This window comes from Dasypus novemcinctus, chromosome 20, assembly GCF_030445035.2.
Source record: "Dasypus novemcinctus isolate mDasNov1 chromosome 20, mDasNov1.1.hap2, whole genome shotgun sequence".
NCBI lineage: Eukaryota > Metazoa > Chordata > Mammalia > Cingulata > Dasypodidae > Dasypus > Dasypus novemcinctus.
Window position 1 is genome coordinate 23,987,556 of NC_080692.1, and position 25,979 is coordinate 24,013,534.

At 47.6% G+C, this 25,979-nt stretch overlaps 1 protein-coding gene across 1 annotated transcript in view; it reads right to left on the bottom strand.

Moving 5' to 3' along the window:
- ANO2 (anoctamin 2) overlaps positions 1-25,579 on the bottom strand; it is a 319,432-nt gene extending 293,853 nt beyond the window's left edge. The window contains exon 1 of the mRNA XM_071210134.1: positions 25,259-25,579. Coding sequence (XP_071066235.1) covers positions 25,259-25,525 — 267 coding nt within the window. The 5' untranslated portion in view covers positions 25,526-25,579. The remainder of the gene's footprint in view (positions 1-25,258) is intronic.
- Between the last annotated feature and the right edge of the window lie 400 nt (positions 25,580-25,979).

Here is a 25,979-nt window from a genome sequence, read left to right on the forward strand (position 1 = left end):
TCAGCCTCCATAGCTTACAGCACCAACTATGTCCTTGGCTCCTACTACACAACCAGCAAGGGAGAAAAGATAAGAAATCCCTAAACTAAAGGGAGAAACTGCACCTGGAATAAATACACCTAGCAAGCCAGATGCCAAAACACCAACGAAAATTACAATCCATACCAGGAAACAGGAAGAGATGGTCTAATTAAAGGAACAAGATAAGCCTGCAGATAACATAAGGAGTTGAGACAACTGATATTAGATGTTCACACAAATCTCCTTAAGAAATTCAGTGAGATGGCTAAAGAGATAAAGGATATTAAGAAGACCTTGGATGAGCACAAACAAGAATTTGAAAGCATACATAGAAAAATAGCAGACCTTATGGAATGAAAGGTGCAATAAATGAAATTAAAAATACACTGGAGGCATATAACAGCAGGTTTGAGGAAGTAGAAGAAAGGATCAGCGAGCTCAAAGACATGGCCTCCAAAAGCAAATAAACAAAAGAACAGATGAAGAAAAGAATGCAAAAAATTGAACAGGGTCTAGGGAATTAAATGACTGCAAGAGACATGCAAACATATGTGTCATGTGTGTCCCAGAAGGAAAAGAGAAAGGAAAAGGGCAAATTGAAGAAATAATGATGGAAAATTTCCCAGCCTATTGAGGGACATAGATATCCATGTCCAAGAAGCACAATGTACTCCCATCCGAATAAATCCAAATAAACCAACTCCAAAACACATACTAATCAGAATGTCAAATGCCAGAGACAAAGAGCGAATTCTGAGAGCTGCAAGAGAAAAGCAATGCATAACACATAAGGGATACCCAATAAGATTAAGTGCCAATTTCTCATCAGAAACCATGGAGGCATGAAGGCAGTGATATGATATATTTAAGATACTGCAGGAGAAAAACTGCCAACCAAGAATTTTATACCTAGCAAGAGTATCTTTTAAAAATGAGGGTGAGATTAGAATATTCACAGATAAACAGAAACTGAGAGAGTTTATAACAAAAAGACCAGCTTCACAGGAAATACTAAAGGGAGTATTACAGCGTCAAAAGAAAAGACAGGAGTCTAGAAGACAACTGTATCACTAATAGTAACTAAAAGTGTCAAGTATAAAATGACAGATAAAATGCAAAGATCAAAATAGATGAAATAAGAACTGCCTTTACAGTAATAACATTGACTGTTACTGGATTAAACTCCCCAATCAAAAGACACAGACTGGCAGAATGGATAAGAAAATATAAGCCATCTATATGTTGTCTGCAAGAGACTCACCTTAGACCCAAGGATACCAATAAACTGAAAGTGAAAGGTTGGAAAATGATATTCCACACATGCAGTAACCAAAAAAAAAAGCTGGGGTAGCTATACTTATATCAGATGATATAGACTTTAAAAGCAAAACTATTATTAGAGACAAGGAAGGACATTACATATTAATAAAAATAATGATTCACCAGGAGGAAGTAACAATCATAAATATATATGCACCTAACCAGGTTTCCCCAAGATACATAAGGCAAACACTGGCAAAACTGAAGGGAGAAATAGACATCTCTACAATAGTTGGAGACTTCAATACACCACTCTCAGCATTGGCTAGAACATCTTGGCAGAAGATCAATAAAGAAACAGAGAGCTTGAATACGATAAATGGACTAAACCTAATTGACATATACAGAACATTGTACCTCAAAACAGCAGGATATACATTCTTTTCAAGTGCTTATGGATCTTTCTCCAGGATAGACCCTATGTTGAGTCACAAAGCAGATCTCAATACATTCCACAAAATCAAAATTATACAAAGCAATTTCTCTGCTCATAATGGAATAAAGTTGGAAATCAACAAGTGGTAAATAAAGGGAAAATTCACATATATATGGAGATTAAACAACACACTCTTAAATAATTAGTGGGTCAAAGAAGAAATTTCAAGAGAAATCAATAAATATCTCCAGACAAATGACAATGAGAATACAACATATCTGAGTCTACGGGAGCTGTGAAGGCAGTGTTGAGAGGAAAATTTACAGCCCTCAATGTTTACATTAAAAAAGAAGAAAGAGCTAAAATCAATGACCTAACTACACAGCTGGAGGAACTAGAAAAAGAACAGCAAGCTAATCCCCAAGCAAGTAGAAGGAATGAAATAACAAAAGATTAGAGCAGAAATAAATGAAACTGAGAACAAAAAAAAAACAATAGAGAAAATTAACAAAACCAAAAGTTGATTCTTTGAGATTAACAAAATCAACAAACCTTTAGCTAGACTGACTTAAAAAAAAAAAAAAAAGATGCAAATAAATGAAATAAAAAATGAAAAGGGGAACCTTACTACTGACACCACAGTAATAAGAAAGATCATAAGAGGATACTATGAACAACTTTATGTTAAAAAAAACTAGACAATGTAGATGAAATGGAAAAATTCCTAGGAATGTACAAACAACCTATACTGATGCTAGAAGAAATAGAAGACCTCAACAAATCAATCACAAGAGATTAAAACAGTCATCAAACAGCTCCCCAAAGTGAAAAGCCCAGGATGAGACAGTTTCACAGGTGAGTTCTACCAAGCATTCAAAAAAGATTTATTACCAATCTTACTCAAGCTCTTCCAAAAAATTGAACAAGAAGGAATGCTACCAAACTCATCTATGAAGCCAATATCACCCTAATACCAAAGCCAGGTAAAGATATTACAAAAAAAGAAAATTATAGAACAATTTCTCTAATGAATACAGATGCAAAAATCCTCAATAAAACACTTGCTAATCAAATCCAACAACACATTAAAAGAATTATCCATCATGATCAAGTGGGTTTTATACCAGGCATGCAAGGCTGGTTCAACACAAGAAAATCAATCAGCATAATACACCATATTAATAAATCAAAGAAGATAAATCACATGATCTTATCAGCTGATACAGAAAAGGCATTTGACAAAATACAGCATCCTTTCTTGATAAAAATACTACAAAAAATAGGAATTGAAGGAAACTTTCTCAACATGATAAAGGCCATATATGAAAAACCCACAGCTAACATTTTACTCAATGGTGAAGGAATAAAAGTCTTCCCATTGAGATCAGGGACAAGACAAAGATGCCCACTGTACCAGTGTTGTTCAATATAGTGCTAGAGGTTCTAGCTAGAACAATTGAGCAAGAAAAAGAAATAAAAGGCATCCAAATTGCAAAGGAAGAATTAAAACTTTAACTATTCACAGATGATATGATTGTATATCTAGAAAGTACCGAAAAATCTACAGCAAAGCTGCTAGAGCTAGTAAATGATTTCAATAGAGTATCAGGATACAAGATCAATATGCAAAAATCAGTGGTGTTTCTATACACTAATAATGCACAATCTGAGGAGGAAATCAGGGAAAAAATTCCATTTACAAATAGCAACTAAAAGAATCAAATATTTAGGAATAAATTTAACCAAGGATGCAAAGCACTTGTATTCAGAAAACTATAATGCATTGTTAAAAGAAATAAAAAACGACCTAAATAATTGGAAGAACATGGAATGTTCATGGATTGGAAGACTAAATATTATTAAGATGTCAATTCTACCCAAATTGATAAACAGATTCAATGCAATCCCAATATAAATTCCACCAGCATTTTTTAAGCAAATGGAAAACACAATTATCAAATCTATCTGGAAGGGTAAGAGGCCCCAAATACCCAGAAACATCTTAAAAAGGAAAGTAAAGTTGGAGGGCTCTTACTTCCAGACTTTAAATCATATTACCTAGCTGCAGTGGTAAAAACAGCATGATACTGGCATAAAGAAAGACACATAGACCAATGGAACCAAACTGATGGCTTAGAAACAGACCTTCACATCTACAGCCAAATGATTGTTTTTTTAATTCCCACTCCTGCCCCACCCCACCCCCACACACACACAGCTTTTTTGCTTGCTGTCTGCTCTGTGTCCATTCACTGTATGTTCTTCTGTGTCTGTATTTATTTTTATTTATGACCCCCCCCCCCCCCCCCCCGCTTTGTGGCTTGTTTGTTGTCTGCTCTCTGTGCCCATTCACTGCGTGCTCTTCTGTGGGTTTTTTTGCTTGTCTCCCTGTTTTTGTTGCATCACCTTGCTGAGTCAGCTCTCCGCGGCACTTTCTGGCCAGGTGGCACTCTGCAGCAACTGCAGGCCAGGTGGCACACCACAGTACTTGTGGGTGAGCCTGCCTCCACAAGGAGGCCCTGGGACGTGAACCCAGGGCTTCCCATATGGTAGAAAGGAGCCCAACTGATTGAGCCACAGCCGCTTCCCCAGCCAAATGATTTTTGACAAACCTGTCAAGCCTTCCCAGTTGGGGGCAGAACAGGTTATTCAACAAATGGTGTTGGGAGAACTGGATATCCATAGCCAAAAGAAAGAAAGAAGTCCCTTACCTCACATCTTATACAAAAATCAACTCAAAATGGATCAAAGACCTAAATACAAAGGGAAGTACAATGAAGCTCCTAGAAGAAAATGTAGGGAAACATCTTCAAGACCTGGTGGTAGGTGGTAGGTTCTTAAACCTTACACCAAAAGCACAAACAACAAAAGAAAATATGGATAAATGGGACCTCCTCAAACCTAAACATTTCTGTGATTCAAAGGACTTCATCAAGAAGGTGAAAAGGCAGCCCAGTCGATAGGAGAAAATATTTGGAAACCACTTATCAGATAAGGGTTTGATTTCCATTCTATATAAAGAGATCATACAACTCAACAATAAAAGAGCAAGCAATCCAATTTAAAAATGGGCAAAAGATTTAAATAGACATTTCTCCAAAGAGGAAATACAAATGGCCAAAAAGCACATGAAAAAATGCTCCATATCACTAGCTATTAGGGAAATGCAAATTAAAACAATGAGATATCCTCTAACACCACATAGAATGCCCATTATTAAAAAAACAGACAACAATAAGTGCTGGACAGGATGTGGAAAAATAAGAACACTTCTTCACAGTTGATGGGAGTGTAAAATGGTGCAGTCTCTGTGGAAGACAGTTTGGCGGTTCCTCAGGAAGCTAAATATGGAACTGTATATGATCCAGGAATTCCTCTGCTAGGAATATATCCAGAAGAACTAAAAACTATGACACGAACAGACATCTGCACACCAATGTTCATAGCGGCATTGTTCATAATTGCCAAAAGATGGAAACAACCCAAGTGTCCATCCACAAATGAATGGATAAACAAAATGTAGTATATACATACCAAGGGAATACTATGCTGCAGTAAAAAAAAAAAAAAAAAATGAAATTGGGACATATGTGATAATATGGATGAGTCTTGAAGACATTATACTAAGTGAAGTAAGCCAGACCAAAAAGGACAAATATTGCATGGTCTCATTAATATGAACTAAATACAAATAATAATAATAAACACATGGAATTAAAACCTAGAGTATAGGTTATTAGGAGATAAGAGGTGGGTTGAAAAGAACTATGGATGCTTAACATATGTAGAAGTTTTAATTAACTTGACTGTAAAAGTGTGGAGATGGATAGAGTTGATAGTAATACATTATAGTGAATAGCAACTGGTTTATAAATGTGATTGTGGCTGAAAAAGGTAGTCTGGGAAAGTAAATTTCAATAGAAAGAAAGCTAAAGAATAATCTGGGGACCGAATAACACAGTGAACCCAAAAGTGATTGAGAATTGTGGTTAAGAGAGTCCTTCTGTGAGCTAGAGCAGACGTACATCACTATTGCAGGGTGATGGGAATATGGAGAAGCATGGGAAAACTACAGTTGGTGTGACCTATAGACTGTGGTTAACAGCAATACTGTATTGGGTTGATAATGGAGGTGTATGGAAAAAAGTGTGCCAAATGTATGCTATGGACCATGATTGGTGGTAATAGTCTGATGATATTGTCTCATAATCTATAACAAATATTCCACCAGGGTGTGGAGTTGTATGGGAAATCTACATATCTGTATGATTGTTTTACAAGTTCACAATATCTATAACAAAAATGTATTTTAAAAAAATAGTATGGGTTGAAGGGAAAATACGCCAAATGTAAGATAAGGACTATAGTTGGTAGTACTATTTTGACGATGCTCTTGCATAGTTTGTAACAAATGTTTCACAACAATGCAAAGAGGTGGTGGAGGGATGATGTGTGAGACCACTGTGTGATGTTACATGTGTTTATTTTGTAAGTTCACAATCTTTACTATACACTTATTATTTATGCATGTTCATGTATGATGATATACTTCAATTAAAAATTAAAAATTAAAAAAAGTCAGCAAAATATATGAGCATTAAATGTGTACTTCTTTAAACATTTTGTAGGTTTACAATTTTTCAAAACATATTTGGTAAAACCTGGCATTCATCCACATTTCTCTTGAGTCTCTTCCCATTTTCCCTGTACACTGTACACTACAAGTTATTTTCATGAAAGAGTTTTCTTATAATGCTACATTTACTTCTTCATGCTTTGTGTAGAATAGCATAGTGGTTAAGCACATGGGTTCTTATGCTGGATGGCCTTGTTTGATTCCTAAGTTCCACCTTACTCTATCTCTGCAAAACTAAAACACTTTCTATCCCTTACTTAAAAGTGGAGTTACTGGAAAGAAAAATATGGTCATAAAAGTAAGACTCAATAAATACATGATGTCAAATGGAAATAAAAAAATTAATTAATTAATTAATTAAAATTAAGAACCTCTGTTCATTAAAAGACACCATTAAGGAGTGAAAAGAAAAACCACAGAGTAATGTTTGCAAGACATGCATTTGATGAAACATAAGAACTCCTTGGAATCAATAAGGAAAGGGTAGACAACACATTTTGTACAATGGGCAGAAGCACTTCCCACAAGAAGATATCCAAATGGCTAAATTGCATATGAAAATTTTTTCACCTCATTTAGGCATCAGAAAATGTCACAATGAGACACTACCATACACAAACCAGAATAACTCAAATTAAAACGACTGCAATACCAAGTATTGCCAAGCAGGTAGAGAAACTGGAACTCACATACACCGCTGATAGGGAGTATGACTTGGTATAAACACTTTGGAAACTGTTTGGTATTGTCTACATTTACTAAAGCTCAATATACACATGTCTCAGCAATTCCACTCCTAGTTATATACCTATAAGAAATGCGCTCACCAAAAGATGTATAAAATTATAGTCATAGCAACACCATTCCTAAGAGCCTAAAACTCAAAACCTCCTAACATCCATCACCAGCAGAGTGGATAAGTAAACTACGGTTCATTCAAACAATGACACACTATAGAGTAATGACTAAAATACTGCTACATAAGAGGAATCTTATGCACTTAATGTTGAGCAAAGAGAAAGAACCAGACACAAAATGTACACTGTATGAGTCCATCTGTACAAAATCCAAAACGGGCAAAACTAAGCTGCAGTGCCCCAGGTCAGGACAGTTACTGCCTTTGGGCAGGGTCTCTTGTGCCGAGGAGGACGGCCGGCGTGGGCTTCTGGAGGCTGGAAACGTTCTGTTTCTGTCAACTTTGCAATAATTCATCAAGCTGTCCACTGACAATCTGTATACTTTTCGGTATAGAGGTCATCTTCAATAACAGCGTGTGTTTGGTTTTTCGTTAAGCCTGACTATGAAGGGGAGGAGAGTGAGCAGGACATAGCTGGAGGGTTTTCTTTTCATGGAAAACTTGAATGTAGAAGCCCAGCTGCGGCCCCAGAAGCTTGCTGTCTCCTTATGGTGGAAGAGACTCCCTTGTGACCTACCTGACCGGGGACTCTCCCGTCCTGCCCAGCACAGCAGCCTTGCATCAGAGAAGCAAAGTGGACTCTTGGATTGAAAGGGTGATGCTTCCAGCTTAGCCCGATGGCCAATATCCTTGTTACAATCACTTCTAATTGCCACCTCGGGGGACTAGAGGATTCACGCTAATTAAGAATTCTAACTACTCAGCCAAAGAGCCAGAGAGACTGATTTCCAAGAGAAGCATTTAGTGGGGCAGCGACTGCCTCCGAAAACCAGGAAACCCCTCAGAACCACAGATTCTGAGATGCTGGGTCAGGTAAGTGCACAGCAACCAGGAGAAGGAGAGGCAGTCCCATGTTATGGAAAATGCCCAGCTCTGGAATGGAATCCCAGCTTCATCTTCTAAAGCCAAAGTTTCCAAAAACTGGTAGAAATGATTTAATAATGGCTGCTTCCCAGGAATTTCATTAGAAGTGTAAATCTGGAGTAAAACGTCCTCGGGGGACCACCAGATGTTTGTCCCCATCCTCCATCCCCACCCCCAGGGACGGAGAAGGTCTTTAGAAGAGAGGAACAGCTCTGTTTTGCAAAGAGCTCAGCCAACCAGGGATGCAGAGGTGCCCGGGACTCCAGACAAGTATTCTTGGGGCCAGGCAGCATCCCGGGGCGGTCTCTGCCAGCCTGTGGGACAGCTAATCCCTGTTCCTTTGCGCAGCGGCGTCCCCACGTGTGGTTCGGGCGTGTGCGCTTTCCTTCGATCCGAGGGGCAGGCGCGGCAGCACAAGGGTGTGTGTTTGTGCGCCAAGCTGCAGCTGTTTATTTCCCCGGATGAATTTTTAAATCACTCCAAATCCATCAGCATCTTCTGAGGGACCCTCCTACCTAACAACATGTTCCATTCGCAGAAGCAGGAGACGCTGGGAAGGGAGACAGGAAGCATGGATGCGGCTAAGCCGGTCTCCTCGGCCGGGCAGGTTCTCACGGTCCCTCAGGAGAGGGTCCAGCTCAGCCCACACCACACTCCTGGCTTCCGAGTTAATCAGGGCAAACCAGGAGTACCACTGTACCCCAAGTCGCCCTCTAGTTCTGGTTCACGGGACAGAGTAAGGAAAGACGCAGGGAAGCTGACACTCTCGTGAAGACAGTTATTTGCACCAAGAAGCCATTTCTGAGCCCCTCCTCGCCTAAGTTTTCGCTTGCCATGCCCAATACCCAGCACCCATTCCAGAGGGCAGAGGGCAACTTAAAATGCGCCCGTGAACTTGAGTAAGTGACTGGATTTCCCTGGCCCTCAATCTGTGAAATAAGAGATGTGGATTAAAGACGCTCAAGGGTCCCTTCCAAGTTTGACTTTTTGAGCCATCAAGGGCTTACAGTAAAATAGGAAAAAAGCTGAAATAAAATAAAGTTTGCCTTTAAAAAATATTAGGGGGATTCACTCTACCTCCGCGGTTAACTTGAGGCCCTGCCCTCTGGGCACAGCCCCGGCACAGCCGCCTTCCCCACAGACGGTCCTGGACAGGAAACGGCCAGGCTCGCGGCTCAGCCCCGGCTCCCCCATCTGGCGTTCGGTCACTTCATCTGCTGAGGATTTAATTAGAACTGGTGAAGGCTGTTTGGAAAGAGCCAAAGCCAAGAGGGTAGGAAGGCGTCCCCTTGTTCTCGGCTCAGGAGACTAAGAGAAAGCCGAACAGCTGGGACAGGTCTCAGTCCAGGTCGGTCCCCACTGGCGGCCTTGATGGCTTTTTGTGCTCATCAATTCAGACGCTCTCCGGGGAGGGCTTGACTTCCGACTGGGTGGGGCTCCTCTCAGCGAAGTAACTGGCTCTCCCAGTCCCGTTCCTGTATGGTTGGCTTTCCCGAAGGCTGGAAATCCATGCTTCCACGCTGAGCAAGCCTGCAGCGGTGGCTGCAAAAGGGACCTGGAGACGTTAGCAAACCCAGGCAGGAAGTAACAACGAGCACGTTCAACCTGGAAAAATGCGGCTGTCGCATCTGGGGATAAATAATCAGAAACACAAATGCACAGGTGGGAGGGAGATGCCTGGAACAGGAAGCAGCCAGACAGCATTTGGACAGGAGCTTGCAATGTGATCTGGTGACAAAGAAATTGCTGGGGGATTCACAGACTGGATGCACAGAGGTGATACCCCAACGAGAACAAAGAAGGAACAGGGGCGGGGCCAGGCAGCTGCTCTTTGCCTCCATGGAGGCCAGGACTAAGTGGACCGAGGGATTGAGATGGCAGCAAGAGAGGATTCTGTCAGACTCGAGAAAGAACCTATGGAGCAGGGGGAGATTATCTGGGATGATGGAGGAGTCCCTAAGAAGGAAACATGTTTGAAGGGATCAGACATGGGCAGCCTGTTCCAGAGGCAGGGGCATGGACGAGATGATCTTCAGAACCTTATGCAGCCCTAGGAATGTGTGATTCAGCAGAAAACTGAAAGCTGAACTGGTTGAGTCAGGAGATGGAGAAACCCAAACCAGCCAAAAACATGGACCCATCGCAAGTCAGAGACACTGGGAGCAAGACTCTCTCATGCACCTCAGGCCCACAAGGAGGATATTTATCAATCCTGCCATTGGCTCCATTGCCTAGGGCATGGGAGCTTCCAAATGAGGCTCCTGAGACGAATCCCCATGTACATTAGACCCAGCGGGGCCAATCAAATGCATGCCATCTGACCCGTTCCTTCACCAACATACGGTTGCTAGAGGGACTTAGGTTAGACCTCAAGAAGAACTTCCCTCCTGAGTTTTGGAGATTCTGCAACAGGTTCATGGGCTAGACTGTGCTTAGAGATGAGTAAAAGGAGAGACCCTCTTCAATTAAAGCAGAGAGAGAAAGTTATGGCTGTGCCTTGCTTCAGACAAGTTTGATATTTGAAATTCCAGGTTTAAAAAGCAGATAAATTAGGGCTGATGATTCACTTCACCAAAGGACTCGCTTTAGCAAGCTGCATTGAACACTTAAAATCCGATGTGAATTTTAAAAATGGGTTTTCAACGTAGCCAGCTGTATTTCCAGCTCAAACCACAGCACAAAACGATCACCCATTTGCAGGCCCAGGAACGCAAAGCTCTCTACGATTTGAGATGACTCTTCCTGCACAGCGCTCGGCCGCCTAGTGAGGTACCAGATGTGGGGTCTTAGCTCTTAGGAGAGCTTTCTGGGAACTCCAGAAATAAGGAAGGATAAAAACTGCTGACACCAGAAGATCAGGCAGCGGGTGACGTCTCTCCATGGTCCATAAGGCTGAGCCGAACGGGGGAATAATTAGATTACACCTAATGTGGAGACAGGTTAGCCCAGAGGCAGGAGACAGACAACAGTATCTTAGAGACCTCTACATCTATGATCTACGACAAAGGACAGAGAAGAGAGGCTACTACGGGGCTTCTGAGACATGCCGGGCCCTGCACTAACCACTTCAAATACATTATCTCCTTCAGTCCCTCATCTCAGCAAATATTAAATACTGACTCTATGCTAGCCTTCTTCAAAACAACTCAGCAAGGTTATTTTTACAGATGAGAAAACTGAAGCGCTATGAGCCATCATGCCGTTTGCTCACGGGCCTGCCTCACTTGGTGGCTGAGCCGGGGTTCCAATTCAATTCGGCATTCTGACTTTGCATTCCACCAGCAAGCTTACCCAGCCCTGTTCCTCTGGGCTCCGGTCACTGGAGCAAGCCAGTTAGGAGGTGGAGAGACATATCTCTGCAGACAGCACTGTCTGTGCCGGCAGCCTGCAATCACCCAAACCAGCGGAGGTCAGTGGAAGCGCAGCGAAACCCTCCCGGCCGTGCAGCTGGAGGGAATTACGCTCTGCCTTTGAAAGAGGGGAGGAAGATCACAGCATGTCTGTCTAATTTGGCTTGCTTTAGGCTGAGATTAATGGCGGAATTAGCTTCCATTTCCTGAGCATCCTAACAGCAGGAGAGGAAACCCCAGATTGCAAGAGGCGGTGAACAGATTAACCACTCACCGTCCATCAGAAGCCTGTGCATGGCATAAATCCGCACAGTTACAATGAAACAAATGATTGGAGGAGATGGCATGGGTAATCCCGCATAACCCTGTGCAGTCTTCTGTTTCCTTTAAGCCTGACCTCCCCAAAAGTCCAGGCCATACCATCATCCCCCTCCCCCTTCATCCACACCAGAACAGGCCTCTGGACTTAAGGGGTGCCCCACCCCAAAGTTGCCTGCTTGCTAGAGCATTAGGCCCTGTGCTAAGCGGCTTATGACAGCCGGACTAGGGGGGGGGAGGCCCATCTGGGGCCATGGACCTCGAGGAAGGAAAGAGCCAATACGGTGTCATTTCTAGATCCCTGCCCCACCGGCCGGTGCACAGCATTCCACCAAGTAGCCTAGATCTCTGACCTGGATGAAGAAGGCAACTGCTGCCAAGCAGTGTTACGACGAAGGGTCTGAGGGAAGGCCCTGAGAGCAGATTCGAAGGCGGCAGAGTGATGGGAAAACTACACAGGGAAGGAAGTCTCAGAACAGGAAGGCTGAGAATGCCCGAGACGAACTCCTCCTTCCCCCCAGCATGTCTGCTGCCCGCCAGCAGGAAGAAGCAGCGGGGCACACAGCAGGGGACCGGCCAGCCCCGCTCCTGGGGAGCTGACACTCCTCCCGGCCCCACCATCCTCCCTGCCCCAGCCCCGAAGCAGCCGGGGCTGCGATTCCTGCAGTGTCATCCCCGCAGCCTCACCCTCCTGGGAAGCCCTGCGGTCCCCGGCCCCTGCCTGCTGGCTCCAGCTCCCTCCAGCAGTCTCAGAGGCCGTCCTCAGCAGATTGATTCTTGCCACAAACATAGCCCGTGGGCAATTAAAAGGCACCTGCAGCGATCCAGATGTTCAGCCCTGACCTCCCACCCAGGCTGATAGGAGGGAAGGCGAGAGGGGGCAGGAAAAGAGTAAACAGGGAGCGGGGCCTTAAGCAGTACCTTGGGGGGTACTCGCAAGTTCAGAGGTTCCCTTCTCCCCTGACCCTTCTAACGCTTCTGCCAATCCCAGGCCCCAGAGCTAGGACTCCCCTTCCTGCACCAAGCCCACGCAGCAGAAGCGTTTCCCCTGGAGAGGCGGGACACTGCGGTGATGGTGAGTTCAGGCTTAGGGTTTGAATCCCTTCCCAGCTGTTTGACCTTGAGCAAGTTATAGAACCTCAGTTTTCTCATCTGCAGGATGGGAGCAATAACAGTAAAGAATCGCCATAAGGATTAAATGAGTTATGTTATATGCCTAGCACAGAAGCAGTGTCTGCCATTGCTACTAATCTCAGAAACAGCAGGAAGATGATCCAGGAGGGAAGGGTCTAAGATTCCTGAAGCCCCAGGGGTAGGGGGAGAGAACCGGTATTCTTTGCAGTAATGAAGAGGTGTCTGCTGACTGGAGGAAACTAAGGGTCACACTCTGCTGTCCATAGGAAATATTGTCCCTGCCTTTTTTCTGAAGGATTTTATCATAACTTCATAGAGACAAGACTAGCATAACCAGTCCTCACTGTGGGCTACGGGATTTACCAAATGGTGCAGAGCTAGAAGGTTCTGTGAGAATAGAGGGAGAGAGCCAGAGAGGAAGGAATGAGAGAAAGATAAAAAGAAAAGCACTGCTAATGACCCAAGGACACAACCCCTCCCCCAGCAGGTCACCGAAGTGCCCGTAACTTGGGACCAGAGGGCAGATGTCCCGGGCTCAGTTTACCCCACAACTCCTGAGCCGTCTTCTCCATCACTCTTGCTCTCGCACTTCCCCCTCCCTCCCTCTTTCCCTGCCCCCCTCTTGGCTAGCTCCCTCCAGCTTTCTCAGGGTGGGTGGCTCTGAGGGGACCGGCCACTGCCTTCATAGTTTCTACCCTGGTTCAGGAAGGAGCTGCAAGAACCAAAAGCAAAGAGAAGGAACAAAGAGAAGGGATCAGAGAGGGCTGGCGAGTGGAGAGAAGGGAGAACGCCTGAGCAGGATTCCAAGATGCTGTAAGCAGGCAGGGCTAGGAGAGGGGAGACGGGTTTCGTCTCTCGTATTAAACATTCCCTGCTGATCTCAACCCTTGGAGATCTCTCCCTCCCTGAACAAATCTATAATATCTTGTCTTTGCTATAAATTATGCTTTGAGTCAATTCCTTGAACATCACTGAGTACCTACTATGGTCAGACACTGCACTAAAAAAAAGAAAGTGAATAAGACTACAACCCCTGATCTTCCAGGGAAACCAAAGGTCAAGTGTAGCACTGGAGAGTCTATGAAGTGTTTTGTTCGTTTTGTGCAAGTCCGGGACAAGGGGCATTAGATTATGGGCAGATACAACTTGGCACCAAGTGACATTCTATAAACGGTGACAAAGGTCCTTTTCGATTATCCTATAAAGGTAACGCCTACTTGATACCCATATGTCTTCAACAAGCTTCTGACACAAGCTAAGCATCCTCAGTAACAAAGAGGGAGCAGGCGCCAGCCTCAGGCTTTCTACAGCCATGTTCATGATGTCATTTTGCTTCTGTTTTTTTCATTTTTATAGTTATTGTCTATTTATAGCCAATGGTATTGGTTCTCCATTTATATTTCTTTTTAAAATAAATTTCCGTTTCAAAAATAAGTCAATTTAACAAAAACATCCAGCAAATAACAGTCGAGTCAGTAAAAGCGTGAGATGGATGAGCAGGGGTATGCAAAACCATGATCATGGTATGCATATCCTGAAATTTGCGAAACCTTTTGCTAGAAGAACCCAGAAAAGATGTCATCGGCATAGTACCTTGAATTGTTAGTGCTCTGTTAATTAGTGCATCTTTTATTTCCCAACTAGACAGCACCAATTCCCCGCACCTCCTCCCCTTGGGAATGACTAAGCCACAGACTGGGCTTTTCCATTCATTCAGAAAACGGGAAGGACATTCAACTCAGCTCAGAGTCAGAGGAAATGGGAAAAGTAAAACTCAGATCTGGAGATCATGGGAGAGAATACTTGGACCCACGGGCAAAAAGAAAAGCCAGGGCAAGAAGAAATCCCACTCCAGTCATACAAAGGAGTGTGAAAATACTGACATCTTCCATTTTACGACGTCCTAAAATCATGATATATCTTCACTCGTAGAAGGTGTTGGTCAAAGATCTCAGATAAGAAAATCAACCCAGCTTGGCTAAGAAACTTGCACAAAGTCACCTGTTCATGAACCCTGCTCTCGGGCCTCCACGCCCAGAGTTCCTCCCCCTATAGCATGCTGTGGGGTGTCCCGGTGGTCAAAGGTAGATATCCCACAAATGACCACTGGTTTTCTAAGTACTCAGCTAGCAGCTCTGGGCCCCCGGGCCCTGCTCACAGCCGAGGCCGAGCTAGTCTGAAGGAGCCTGTCCAGGTCCATGGGGCAGAATGAGAAGAGTACGCAGCAGCCCACACAGCGCCGTACCCCGGGAGCGGGAGGGTGTGCAGGAGCCAGCAACAAACCCACGCAAACTCCGAGGGCCCCGGGACTTCAGCTCTGAAGGGTTCGGGGGTCTGTGTGTCTGTTCCTGAAAAACGAGAAAACACAATCTAACTGCATCCCCTGCCCCACCAAATTCCACCCCTTCTGACTTCTATTCCTAAAAGGGGCTAAAGCCCCCAGGCCCTCTCTGAGTCTGGGAAGCCTCCACACTCCAATGGCCAATGGATGAGTTAAGTGGAAGTTCCCTGGGCTGGAGAAACACGGCTTTGGCTAAAACACCAGCAGCCAGACATCTCCCCCTCAGCACCCGAGAGTAACAGGTTCCCAAGTGGAAGCTCAACAAGGCAGTTACAAGGAGATCAGCAGGCAGGCAGTGCAGCCCACACCCCAACCCCCAGGACTGTCCAGCTGCCGGCCATGGTGGGGCAATCTGCAGCAGACTAGACTCCCAAACCAGGGAGGAACAGTAAACCCATTCTGGAAGGCATCAGAATCAACTCAGGGTTCCCCCAGGAGCCAACAGGTTAAGCAGCCAGCTCCATGCATCTCCCTGGGGAGATTCACCAATGGCCAACCCTCCGGCCTTAGCTGAGCTCCTGGGGCAAGTCTAGAGGGAAGGCAGGGCCAGCTCAGCGCCCCTATCAGTTCAGTAGGCAGTGGCACAGCCAGCAACCCTGTCGGCTGTTCTTCCTTTAGCTTCCACTGTAACATTGGCTTGTTCTGTGCACAGACCAGGGAATCCTGGGAACACAGCAAGTGGACCATTGCTTTTGTCTGTGGCCTTGATGGAAATAGGAGCATATTCTCCTCTGGAAAAAGGCCATACCCCCCACCAGCTCCCCAGCCCACTCACCCCTATGCTCATCCAAAAACCAGAGCCAGCCTTCTCAGCAAGGGCATTCTTAGATGCTGTGTGTTCACAGAAGATCAGAGCAGAAAGTGCCCTTGGCAACGCACGAGAGCGTGTTAAATATACAGGTCACAATGCTCTTTGCAGAACCCCTTGTGGATGTCCTTAAAATACCAATACCCTTAATTGCAACCTTCAAACTAGAAACATTTTTAGTAGAAGAACCCATAAGGATAAGCAACAGAAAATCACAACCAAAATTAAGTTGTGCAGTTAAACATTATTGCCAATTCCACATTTTCCCACGAATATTCATTTACTTCTCATCCACTCCTTTTGCCCTCTGCAAGCTCTTATTGTCAGGTAAGGAGTAATGAGTGCCAAAGGTTTAAGGAAAATAAACATATGAGCAATTTTTAAATTCAGAAAATTCCCTTTATGAGTGCATTTTTTTTTTTTTCAGTAAATTGGGAAAATTTGCTCAGGTAAGAAAATAGCTCTCGCACAGCTGGGAAACCTGCACCGATGTTCTATTTTAGCCTAGCCTGACTACTTTGGTCCGAGTCATGGGAAGCCAATACTGTTCAGGCACACAGACTAAGAATGCCCAATTACACCCATCTTCTCCTTTTCCAGAGGTAGTAGATGTTGGGTCCAGAGAGAAGCCAGGTGGTGGCAGTGCAGGACTGGAACCCACCTCTGGCGCTCAGCCCAGTCCTCTCAGCCCTCCACCTCCTTCCTGGGTTGAGGCATGTCATGGACTCAACCACACGAGCCCAAAGTGCAGTTAGCCCAAGCGGCAGCCCCAGCAGACTGTGGGAGCCGACTTGCGTCACAGGTGTGCCCAGTCGACGTGCCTGCCAAGCCTGCCCTTGCCTGGGACCCCTCAGGAACCGTCTCAGGAAGTCAGTTCCTGGAGAGCAGCAGGCGGGTGTGTCCCCATCTGCCCTCCCTCCACACAGCCCCCGGGCAGGCCTGCCGCTCACTGCCTGAGGCTCCCCTGGGGTTGAGGGGGGCGGGGGGGGGAGTTCAGAGGTTTGGAGTACGGGGGGAGATGTTAAGGGGTTCATAACCTTTTTTGGACCATGGAGCCTAGAGCAGTCTGAGGAAAAACAGTCTCAGAACATTCTCAAATGTGTGAGATAATTATATAAGATAACAAGGAGACCAAGTACACAGAAATTGTTATCAAAATATTTAAACACCAAGTTGTGATATAGGGATATTCTTGCTTCTTTACTGGCACGTTAAATAACAAGAGGTAGCAGCACATCTAAAAAGCTACCGTAATTTCAAAGTCACGATGAGCGTAAATAAACGCTTTTGGAGATGTATGCAACGACTATAATGTGATATGAGTAACTGTGATTTCTACTGGTAACCAGGTCACAGGAACTCAGAATCCTGCAGGGTTTTCCTATATTCTTAATTGACATGGATGACAGACTTCTGTTAAATGTTAGTGAAGATGAAGATGCAATTTTCTCCCATCCAAGTTTATTAATTCTACCCCTGAATTCTATCCAAAGCTCCCAAGATTCAAGAGCCCCTGAGGCTGCCACACGACCCCAGGGGTCGTCAGGTATAAGGTATTAAGGGCACCCTCCAAAAAAGCTGGCCAGGCGCCGCAGGGAGACCCTGTCTGCAGTCAAGAGAAGGGGACACCCAAGACCAACGTGGTCCCAAGAAGCAGTCACCAGATACAACCATCGCGTCTGTCTCCAGAACTCGAATGCCACACACAGCCCCCACTTCAGCTAAGCCTGCGAAGCTCGCGCAGTCCTCCCCAGCAGCTCAGCCTGTGGAGGGTGAATCCCTCCCGGGCTTCGGAATGGGTAGGGGACACGGTCCACTCGGTTCTGCTGGGACCATGCGCTTCTAGAGGCGACAGGGAGAGGGAAGCGCCAAGGCAGAAGCAAGTCTTCTCCCAGCACCCAGGCCATCGGTCACCACCCTGCGGTCCTCACATCTCGATGCTGCACTCTTGGAGACTCTGTGGTCAGCTCTGCTTCCGCTAATAGACCATGAGGTCCTTGCGGGTAGGGACCATGTCTTAGGCAGCTCTGTGTCATCAGCTCCCAGCCCAGGACCTGGCCCCCTAGTAGGTGCTCATTAAACGTCTGCTCTCAGAGAGGCGGGAGAGGAGCCAGAGACGGAGCCTGGCAGGTCCCCCTGCCAGCTGCTTCTCTTTTGAGGGTCCCTGCAGGTGTAGGGGCTGCCCAAGAGGCCTCTGGCTGCCAAGGACCCTGAATTCACCAGATGACAGATGGAGAAGGGCCCTCTCTCTCGAGAAACCAGCTGTGCCTGCATCTCCCTCCTCCAAATAAAGAGACCGAAGTGAATGGCTCTGGGAAGCAGGAGTGATAGTCAAAATAATTAACAGCCAGCACTGCATATTGTCAAGTCAGACCTCTGCAAGGAAGGGACCTAACCCTTGATATATTGCTGGCACAGACTCCATATAATCAATATTTAATTTGCTTAAGGAATGAACTAGCAGTGTGACCTGGCGCAAGTCACATCCCTGCTGGACTTGAGCTCCCAGTCCCTGCTGGAATTGAAAGGAATGACCTCCTTCCAGTTCCCACATCCCATGATCCCATTTCCTTGTACACCATGTAGCCCCTAGCAACAGCAGGGAAAACCAGGGAAACACCGGCCAGCGAAGGCGGGCGCCCTTAGCAAGGCCAACCCCAGCACTGGCTAGCCCTTGACCTCTGGGGCTGAACGGTGAGATGCTGCACATCAAAGCCCAGCAGACCTGACGAGGAGTCCTGGAGGCCCCCGGAGCCTCTCGTTGAAGAACAGAAGATTCCAGGCGTAAAGGACTCGGCAAAGAGCCCCACTCCAGCTTCCTGACATCCCTCTTTAAGCTCTCAGCCTGCTTTTCCCCAGACCCACTGCCCAATTTCTTTCAGAAGCCAGGCAATGTCTGTCCTCACGGCCGAGTGCCCTGCGCACCCGTGCTTCCCTTGGAGAGCAATTTCAAGAGAATGGGAGCAGGAGTCAGGAGACCTGGCGTCACGTCGCAGCCCCGACACCAGCTTGACCAGGCACTTTGTCCTCCTGCAACTCCACTTCCTAGTCTAAGAAGGGGGCCAAGCTGCCCACCGCACGTGGAAATAGTGACTGTTAACCTCTCCCTCACACACCTTTGGAAATGACTTTTTCCTGGCGTGGGGGCTTGGCTTCCCCGCAGTAGCTGCCCCTGCAGCCCCAGGCCGCCCAGAGGCTCCCCTCTGCAAGCACAGCCGGCCCTGCCAGGGCTCTGCCGCTCTCAGCTGGCGAGTCCCAGGGGCAGGGGCTGCCAGGCTGTCTTTGTTATGTTCCCTGAAGATCCCCCGAGGCAGGCAAGTGAGAAGCCCAGGGCTGCCTGGGGTGGGGCAAGTGGGACAGGAACACATTCGGGCCAGGGGGAAATCATTGCATCTTCCCCAGTCATTAGTGCAAGCCGGCAGCAGGGTGACTGCTGGGCACGCTCGTGAGAGCTTAGCAGCCGTCACCAACAAACAGTACCGGGGAGGCATCATTAAAATCCACATTAGCCATCACCCCTCATTTTGCAAACCCCCTCATTTTATAACAGAGCCGATCGGAGGCTGGGGACCCACAAGCCCATAGAAGTGCACCGTCCCCTCACTCCAGCACCCAACCTCCTGCCCTCCGTCAGAGCCCGACCCAGAGCGACGGGCAAGAAGACCTCCTGGGTTCGATGCCACCCCAGAAAGCAAATGGCAGGGCTTTCCTAAGGACACTAAGTCCTAGTTTTCCCAGCAAAACAAAGCCAAAGCAGGATTCGAGAACTGTAAGAGGAGAAGCTAAGTCAACATGAGCTCCGTGTAAGGGAAGACAGAGGAAGAGGGAGGCTGTGGGGCTGGGGACTGACCCCACGTAATGAGAAGGGGCCACCCAGGGCTGGCCCAGGGCTTCAGAGAAGATAGAGCCTCTTCCAGGGACAGCAGAAAGAACGCACTGCTCCGGCACCCACATGCTCCAGCAACCTCACCAGGCACCTCCTTCCTTAGCCAGGACACCTTCGGAAAAATAATTCTCAGACCTTGCAGAAACCCTCCGTGAATTCTGGAGAGGGAGGCATAGGAAACTACCATAAAGTGCTCCACAGTTCTCCCGGGGACAAAAAAGACCTCAGAATGTCTAAGTTCAGACTGTTTTAAATCCCTGCTGGGTCCCTTAGCAATGTGACCTTAACCCAGTCCCTCATCCTCTCTGAGCCTGCTTCCTTATCTCCTTGAAAGACAGGGATGGCACACCCCTTGCCACAGATTCCCAAACACTAAATTAGGGAATGCAAGTAAAAACCACACCGCGTGCATGAGGCATGCAAAAGGCACTAGGTAAAGTTAGTCTCCATCCTTAAAACCAAACGTGGCCTAAAGCAACCTCGAAGGTAGAAGAATTTCCCAAAGTCGCCCCCACCTCCTTCTGAGACCACCTCCACCCCAACCCCAAAGGTCGAGAAGAATGGTCCTGACAGCTGTTTAATCAGATGTATAAAAACTCTTCCTGAAAGCAAGTGGGGAAGAAGTCAAGAAACAGTGGTCTCTGTCTGCCTCTAAGTGAGGAGACATTCTGATTGTCCCGGCCCTCAACGCTCAGCCTGAATGGGCGCTACACAAGGCACTCTTTAGATGTCACGATGTCACATGCCCCAGATGCCCTCTACAGAGCCTATTCCTCAGCCTCCATGCAGTAAGGCAGAGGGAGACATCAGGCTCTTCTTGTAGGGTGAGGAGTCAGGTGTCTGGGACATCCTATAGCTCAGGGTGAGGGCGTCTCCTCTCTGCAGAGAGAGAAAGGTTTGGTCATCCCAGGGTTCCCACCCGACACCAGGGCGGAGAGGAAAACGCTGCCTCCTGAATGGAGCTGCGGACCACTGGGCCCCCCACCTGTCCCCCCCCATGCCTGACTGTGCCAAAAAACAGCCCTTGGACCTGCTGTGATGCCAGACCACCCTGCCTCAAGCCGGTTTCTGCAGCCAGGTGTCTGCGCCCTAATCCCAGGGAAGCTGCTCCCTGCCCAGGCCCTCCAGGCAGATCCAGCTGCCCATGAAGGTCAAGTCTGAACCACCGCCCATGGAGGATCATGGCCTGCAGGGAGGGACAAATCCTGCAAACTAAGTCCACATGCAAACCCACTAGGCCCAGCCGGTACGCTGGCCTGGGGGTCCCCCTCCCCCTGAGAGACACCCCAGGGGACACCAGGACACCTGGGTCTCTGTCTCTGAACAGCTGGCTCACTGGGTCATGGCAGAAGGCTTAGGAGAAAGTGGGTGGGTGGGAGGAGGTGGCCAGTGGGCACGGGAGATGCATCCCAGCAGGCCTCGGGCAGCCAGCTCGCTCCAAAGTCGCATCGGGACAAGCGGAAACTAACTCTGGAGGCGCGGGGCTGGGTGGGCTGAACTGCTTCAGGATCCTCCCATTTGGAAACCAGGCACCATCTCCACACAGGAGATGACGGGAAGTGACCATGAGGGTGCAGGCGCCTCTGCCACCCATAAGCATCTCCAGGATGGCTTTAACTGAAATTCTAATCGAGTGGCCAAATGTAAGAGAACATAGAGACACACCATGGTATCGTCAGCTGAGAAAGACTGACACAGACAATGTCAATACAAGGAAAAAGTAGAACCGCAAATTGAAAGAACGAACCAATTATAACCCTGTCAAAAGCAGGTCCAGATATCAACTAGGATCACAGATGAATTCTAAAGATAGTTAATCAATTCATTTGGTGGATGCAAAGTTCTTTTGATCTGTCAGGCTAAGTGAAGAATTTTTAATGGGTCTCTGATAGAAACCCATTTCCTCCCCATTTGTCTTAGAGTCAAAGCTATACCAGAACCTAAAATGCAGCCCAGCTCAGAAGGATGGGGATAGCCCAGCAGTGGGGACACTGCCCTGGCACCCAGGAGAGTTGCTGAGACCCCAGCAGCCCGAGGGGGAAGGCAGCCTGCAAGGGCTCTAAACCCGTGTTTAGCACCTACATGGCAAGGGGAGGGGGCAGCTGGGGAGACAGAGAAGATCATGGAATGCTGGCCCACGTCGGGATGGCAATGCATTCTCTACCTTGTTTGGGTGGCACAGGGTTGGCATCCTGGGTGTCCTGTACCATTATTCATTTTACTAGGGCAGTGACGGGTAAACTGTGACAGCTGCTAACTGCTCTTGCATTAGGAATAATGGGTAAGGTGCACATGCACAACATGAAAGGTGCTGAGAGAAAAAAGAAAGAATCCAAATGGACTATCCAACGCAGTGCCTTTCCTGCAAATTTGAAGTGCAGACAGCTCTGAGAAATTGTCAGCCAAGAGGAAGTCCAAGGAGACATGACAATAAACGTAATATGGGATCCTGAATGGGATCCTGGAACACAAGAAGGACTGTAAGTAAAAACTATGGAAAGCAGAATAAAATACGGACTTTAGTTAGCAATGATGTAGCAGCATTGGCTCATGAATTGTAATAAATGTACCATGCTAATGTAAGATGTTAGCTGTAGGGGAAACTGGCCACGGGGAGGTGGGAACTCTATACTATCTTCTTAGTTTTTCTGCAAACCTAAAACTGTATGGAAAAAATGAAGTATATTTTAAAAATGAAGGAAAAATGCCCAAAACTCCACTATATATTTTCCAGAAACATACATTAGAATGGTTGGGGGAGGGGGTGTCGGGAATTAGGGGAAAATAAAGGGCGCTCCTTTGGCAGACCAATGATAAAGCATGCCCTGAATTGAGAAGTATAACTAACTCAACTTTTTGCATCAGAGGTCCCAAAATTCTGCATCGGTAATAACAATAACTAATTTTTAGTGGAGAGAGAGACCTCAAGACAGTCGGTCTTGGGGCCAAACCAGGGGTAGGCTCTGATGACATACAGGGACTCAGCGGAGGTGGAGGAATCTGGAAAGACCTGAGGAGGGAAAGGAGAGACCCTTGAAGCCGGGGGCTGGGGGCTGGGAGGGAGGAGATTTGGGACAACAACCACACTGCAAGCCACGCTGCACACCCCCATCCGGCACCGGCCGGGGCCCTCCTGATTGCCAGCCAAGGCCCAGAAAACCCAGAAGTGACCAGAATGAAACACCCTGGAGGGCAGCAGCGGTGGGCAGTGAGATGAGTAGTAGTGGTAAGAGTGGCCAGGAGGGTTCAATCTGAATTTCAGATCAGCAACAAATAATTTTTTAGGATAAGTTAGTCCCAATAGGGTATGGGCACATTTATGCTAAATAAAAAAAGTATTTATTGTTGATCTGAAATTCAAATTTAACCATTCATCCTGTATTTTTTGTTTGCTAAATCTGGCGACCTAAACAAATAATGAAAGTATTACTGTACAAGGTACTTTATATGGGCTGTCTTGGTTCATCTTCATAACAACCCAGGGAAGAATGTGTTACTATTGCCATTTCACAAACAAGGAGGCTTAGGCTCAAAGGAGTCAGGAAACTTGCCCAAGGTCCTGAGGCTGGAAGAAGGCAGGACTGGGATGTGAATACCCAGAGCCCACCCTCGGAGGAAGGCAAATACTGAGCAGCCGAGCCAGCCCACGTCTCCACTCCCCAAGACCCAGCCACAGGCGTGGGAACTGCAGCGTCTCTGCAGGCAGATCCCAGCACTCCTCGCATGGCACTGAAAACTGCCCTGGACAAACCTTGCCACCAGACTCCAGCTGGAGGCACCAAATGAGCTTTGGGTTTCCAAAAGTGAGGCCAGCTCTCTCCCAGCAAAGAGCGCCAGTCCCTGGAGGGGCGTCTCCTGCCTTCAGGGTCTGGATAAGCAGCACAGGGGAGCACGATGAGGTGGGAGCCAGGCCACGTGCCATCCTGCCTGGGGACAGAGGGATGGACGAGTGATCTCTAGGGGGCCCTTCCAGTGTGAGGACAGCATTAATGTGACTCTGACAAAACAGGTCCCTGATAAGGACACTCCCCTAACCCTCAGCATGGCGCCTTTTAAAATAATCATGAGTATTTGTTGAGCACCTATATGTGCCAGGCATTGCCTAGATGTTTTACATATCCTGTCATCACAATCCAGTCAGGGCATCTACTATTTTGCAAATGAGGGGCCCAAGCCTCAGCAAGGTAACTCATTTCTTCAACTAGCCCTTATTAAGCACCTACTGTGTGCCACGTTCTGTCTTAGGTGCTGGGCAGGCACCTAAACCAAACAAAATCCCTGCCTCCATGGAGCTAGTGGGAGACACAGATAATAAACAAATAAAGCTATCATGTGGTCTCAGGTGGCAGTGCTAAGTGTGATGAAGGAAAGTAAAGCAGGGAGTGGGTAGAGAGTGACGGGGTGGAGATATTTTAGTTAGAATGATCTGGAAGGAGGTAACGGTATGTGTGGAAGGAGGTAACCTTTGAGCTGAGTCATGAAGGGAGGGAGTGAGCATGCACAGGCCTGGGGAAGAGTGCCAAGGCAGAAGGGACAACAGTGCCAAGGCCCTGAGGCGAGAGGGACCCACAACCCAGATAAGGCCAGGGGGCTGGAGCAGGGTGCAGGAGGGTGGGCAGGGGAGGAGGTGAGTTTAGAGGGGATGGTGAGCGCCAGGTCATTTTTAAAGGATCACTGCGGTTTGGAGAAACAGATAGATGGGTGAAAGAATGAATAGATGGATGGATGGATGGGTGGGTGGATGGATGGATGGATGGGTAGGTGGATGGGTGGATGTGAGAAGGGGAGGAGATGTGGATACCTGGATTTCAAGGATGCCCCTCGGCTGGCTACTGACCAGGCGTGAGGGTATACATAGCTCACAGGTTGATAAAAATGTGTCTAATGTATGTCCCATTTCAGGGCCCAAATAATCACCTCCTCCAGGCAGCCCCAAGGCAAGAATATTCCTCAGTGCAATAGATCCCTATAGAGAAATTTTGATGTAAAGTTCAGCAGGTAAACTGGGTCTTCATCCTAAGGAGACCATTATGGAGAGGACCCGAGGATGGGGCCTGCAAGAACCAGGAAGCAAGGGCCTCAATCTCTGGCAAGGACAACTGCCCCAGAGCACACTGGCACCACTCCCCGAACCCCAAGAAGGAGGCACCGGCAATACCCCAAGACTCTCAGCTCCTAGGGCAAGAAAATCTGGCCTCACCGGTAAGAACAAGCCACGGCTCCCTGCACAACGGCCGGGAGGTCCCCCGCACCCGTCCCCACCACGCCTGCCGCCTGCCCCAGCTCACCTCCAAGTCCTTCTCCAGCTCCAGCCCGGCCGCAATCAGGTTGTGCTCGAACTCGTCCCGCTGCTCCTTCCTCTCCTCCTCCAGGGCATCGAGTGGCCCCAGCTCAATGTCACCGGGGCCCCCGGCATGGGGGTCCTTGCCCGTCTCCCCATTGGAGACGATAGCCAGCGCGTGGCCGGGGGAGCCGTGGCCGGGGTGCGCCCCGCGCTTCCGGTAGTGGTAGGCGAGCACGTAGTCCACCTTCCTCTGGTTGTCGTGGAAGTGCATGCGGCTGAGACGAGCCTCCGCGGACACCGGCTCGTTGGCATCCAGGTAGTTGTTGATGACCTGGCCGGAGAGAACAGGACAGCCGTGGGGAGGACAGCTGAGCAAGCGGCTGAGGGCAAGAAGGCTGGCCCCGGGCCTCAGCCCCGGGTGGGGAGGGGGGCCTGAAGGAGGAAGCCCCTTGGTCCCTGAGGCCCTGGGACCTCCACCTACTTGTCCACGGTCCGGGCGTCCGGCACCCGTGCCTGCACACGCAGGCTGCACCCACAGCAGCAAACCCCTGCCCGTGCACACCGCCTGCCTCCGCACAAAGAGCTACATGCCCACTCCCACCCGTGCACACACACAAGCCCCCCAAGCGCACCCCCACTCCCACACACATGCCTCTCTGCACCAACCTACCACACACACCTGCATGCGCCCAGGTGTCCTCCAATGCACTTGCACATGCCCCTCC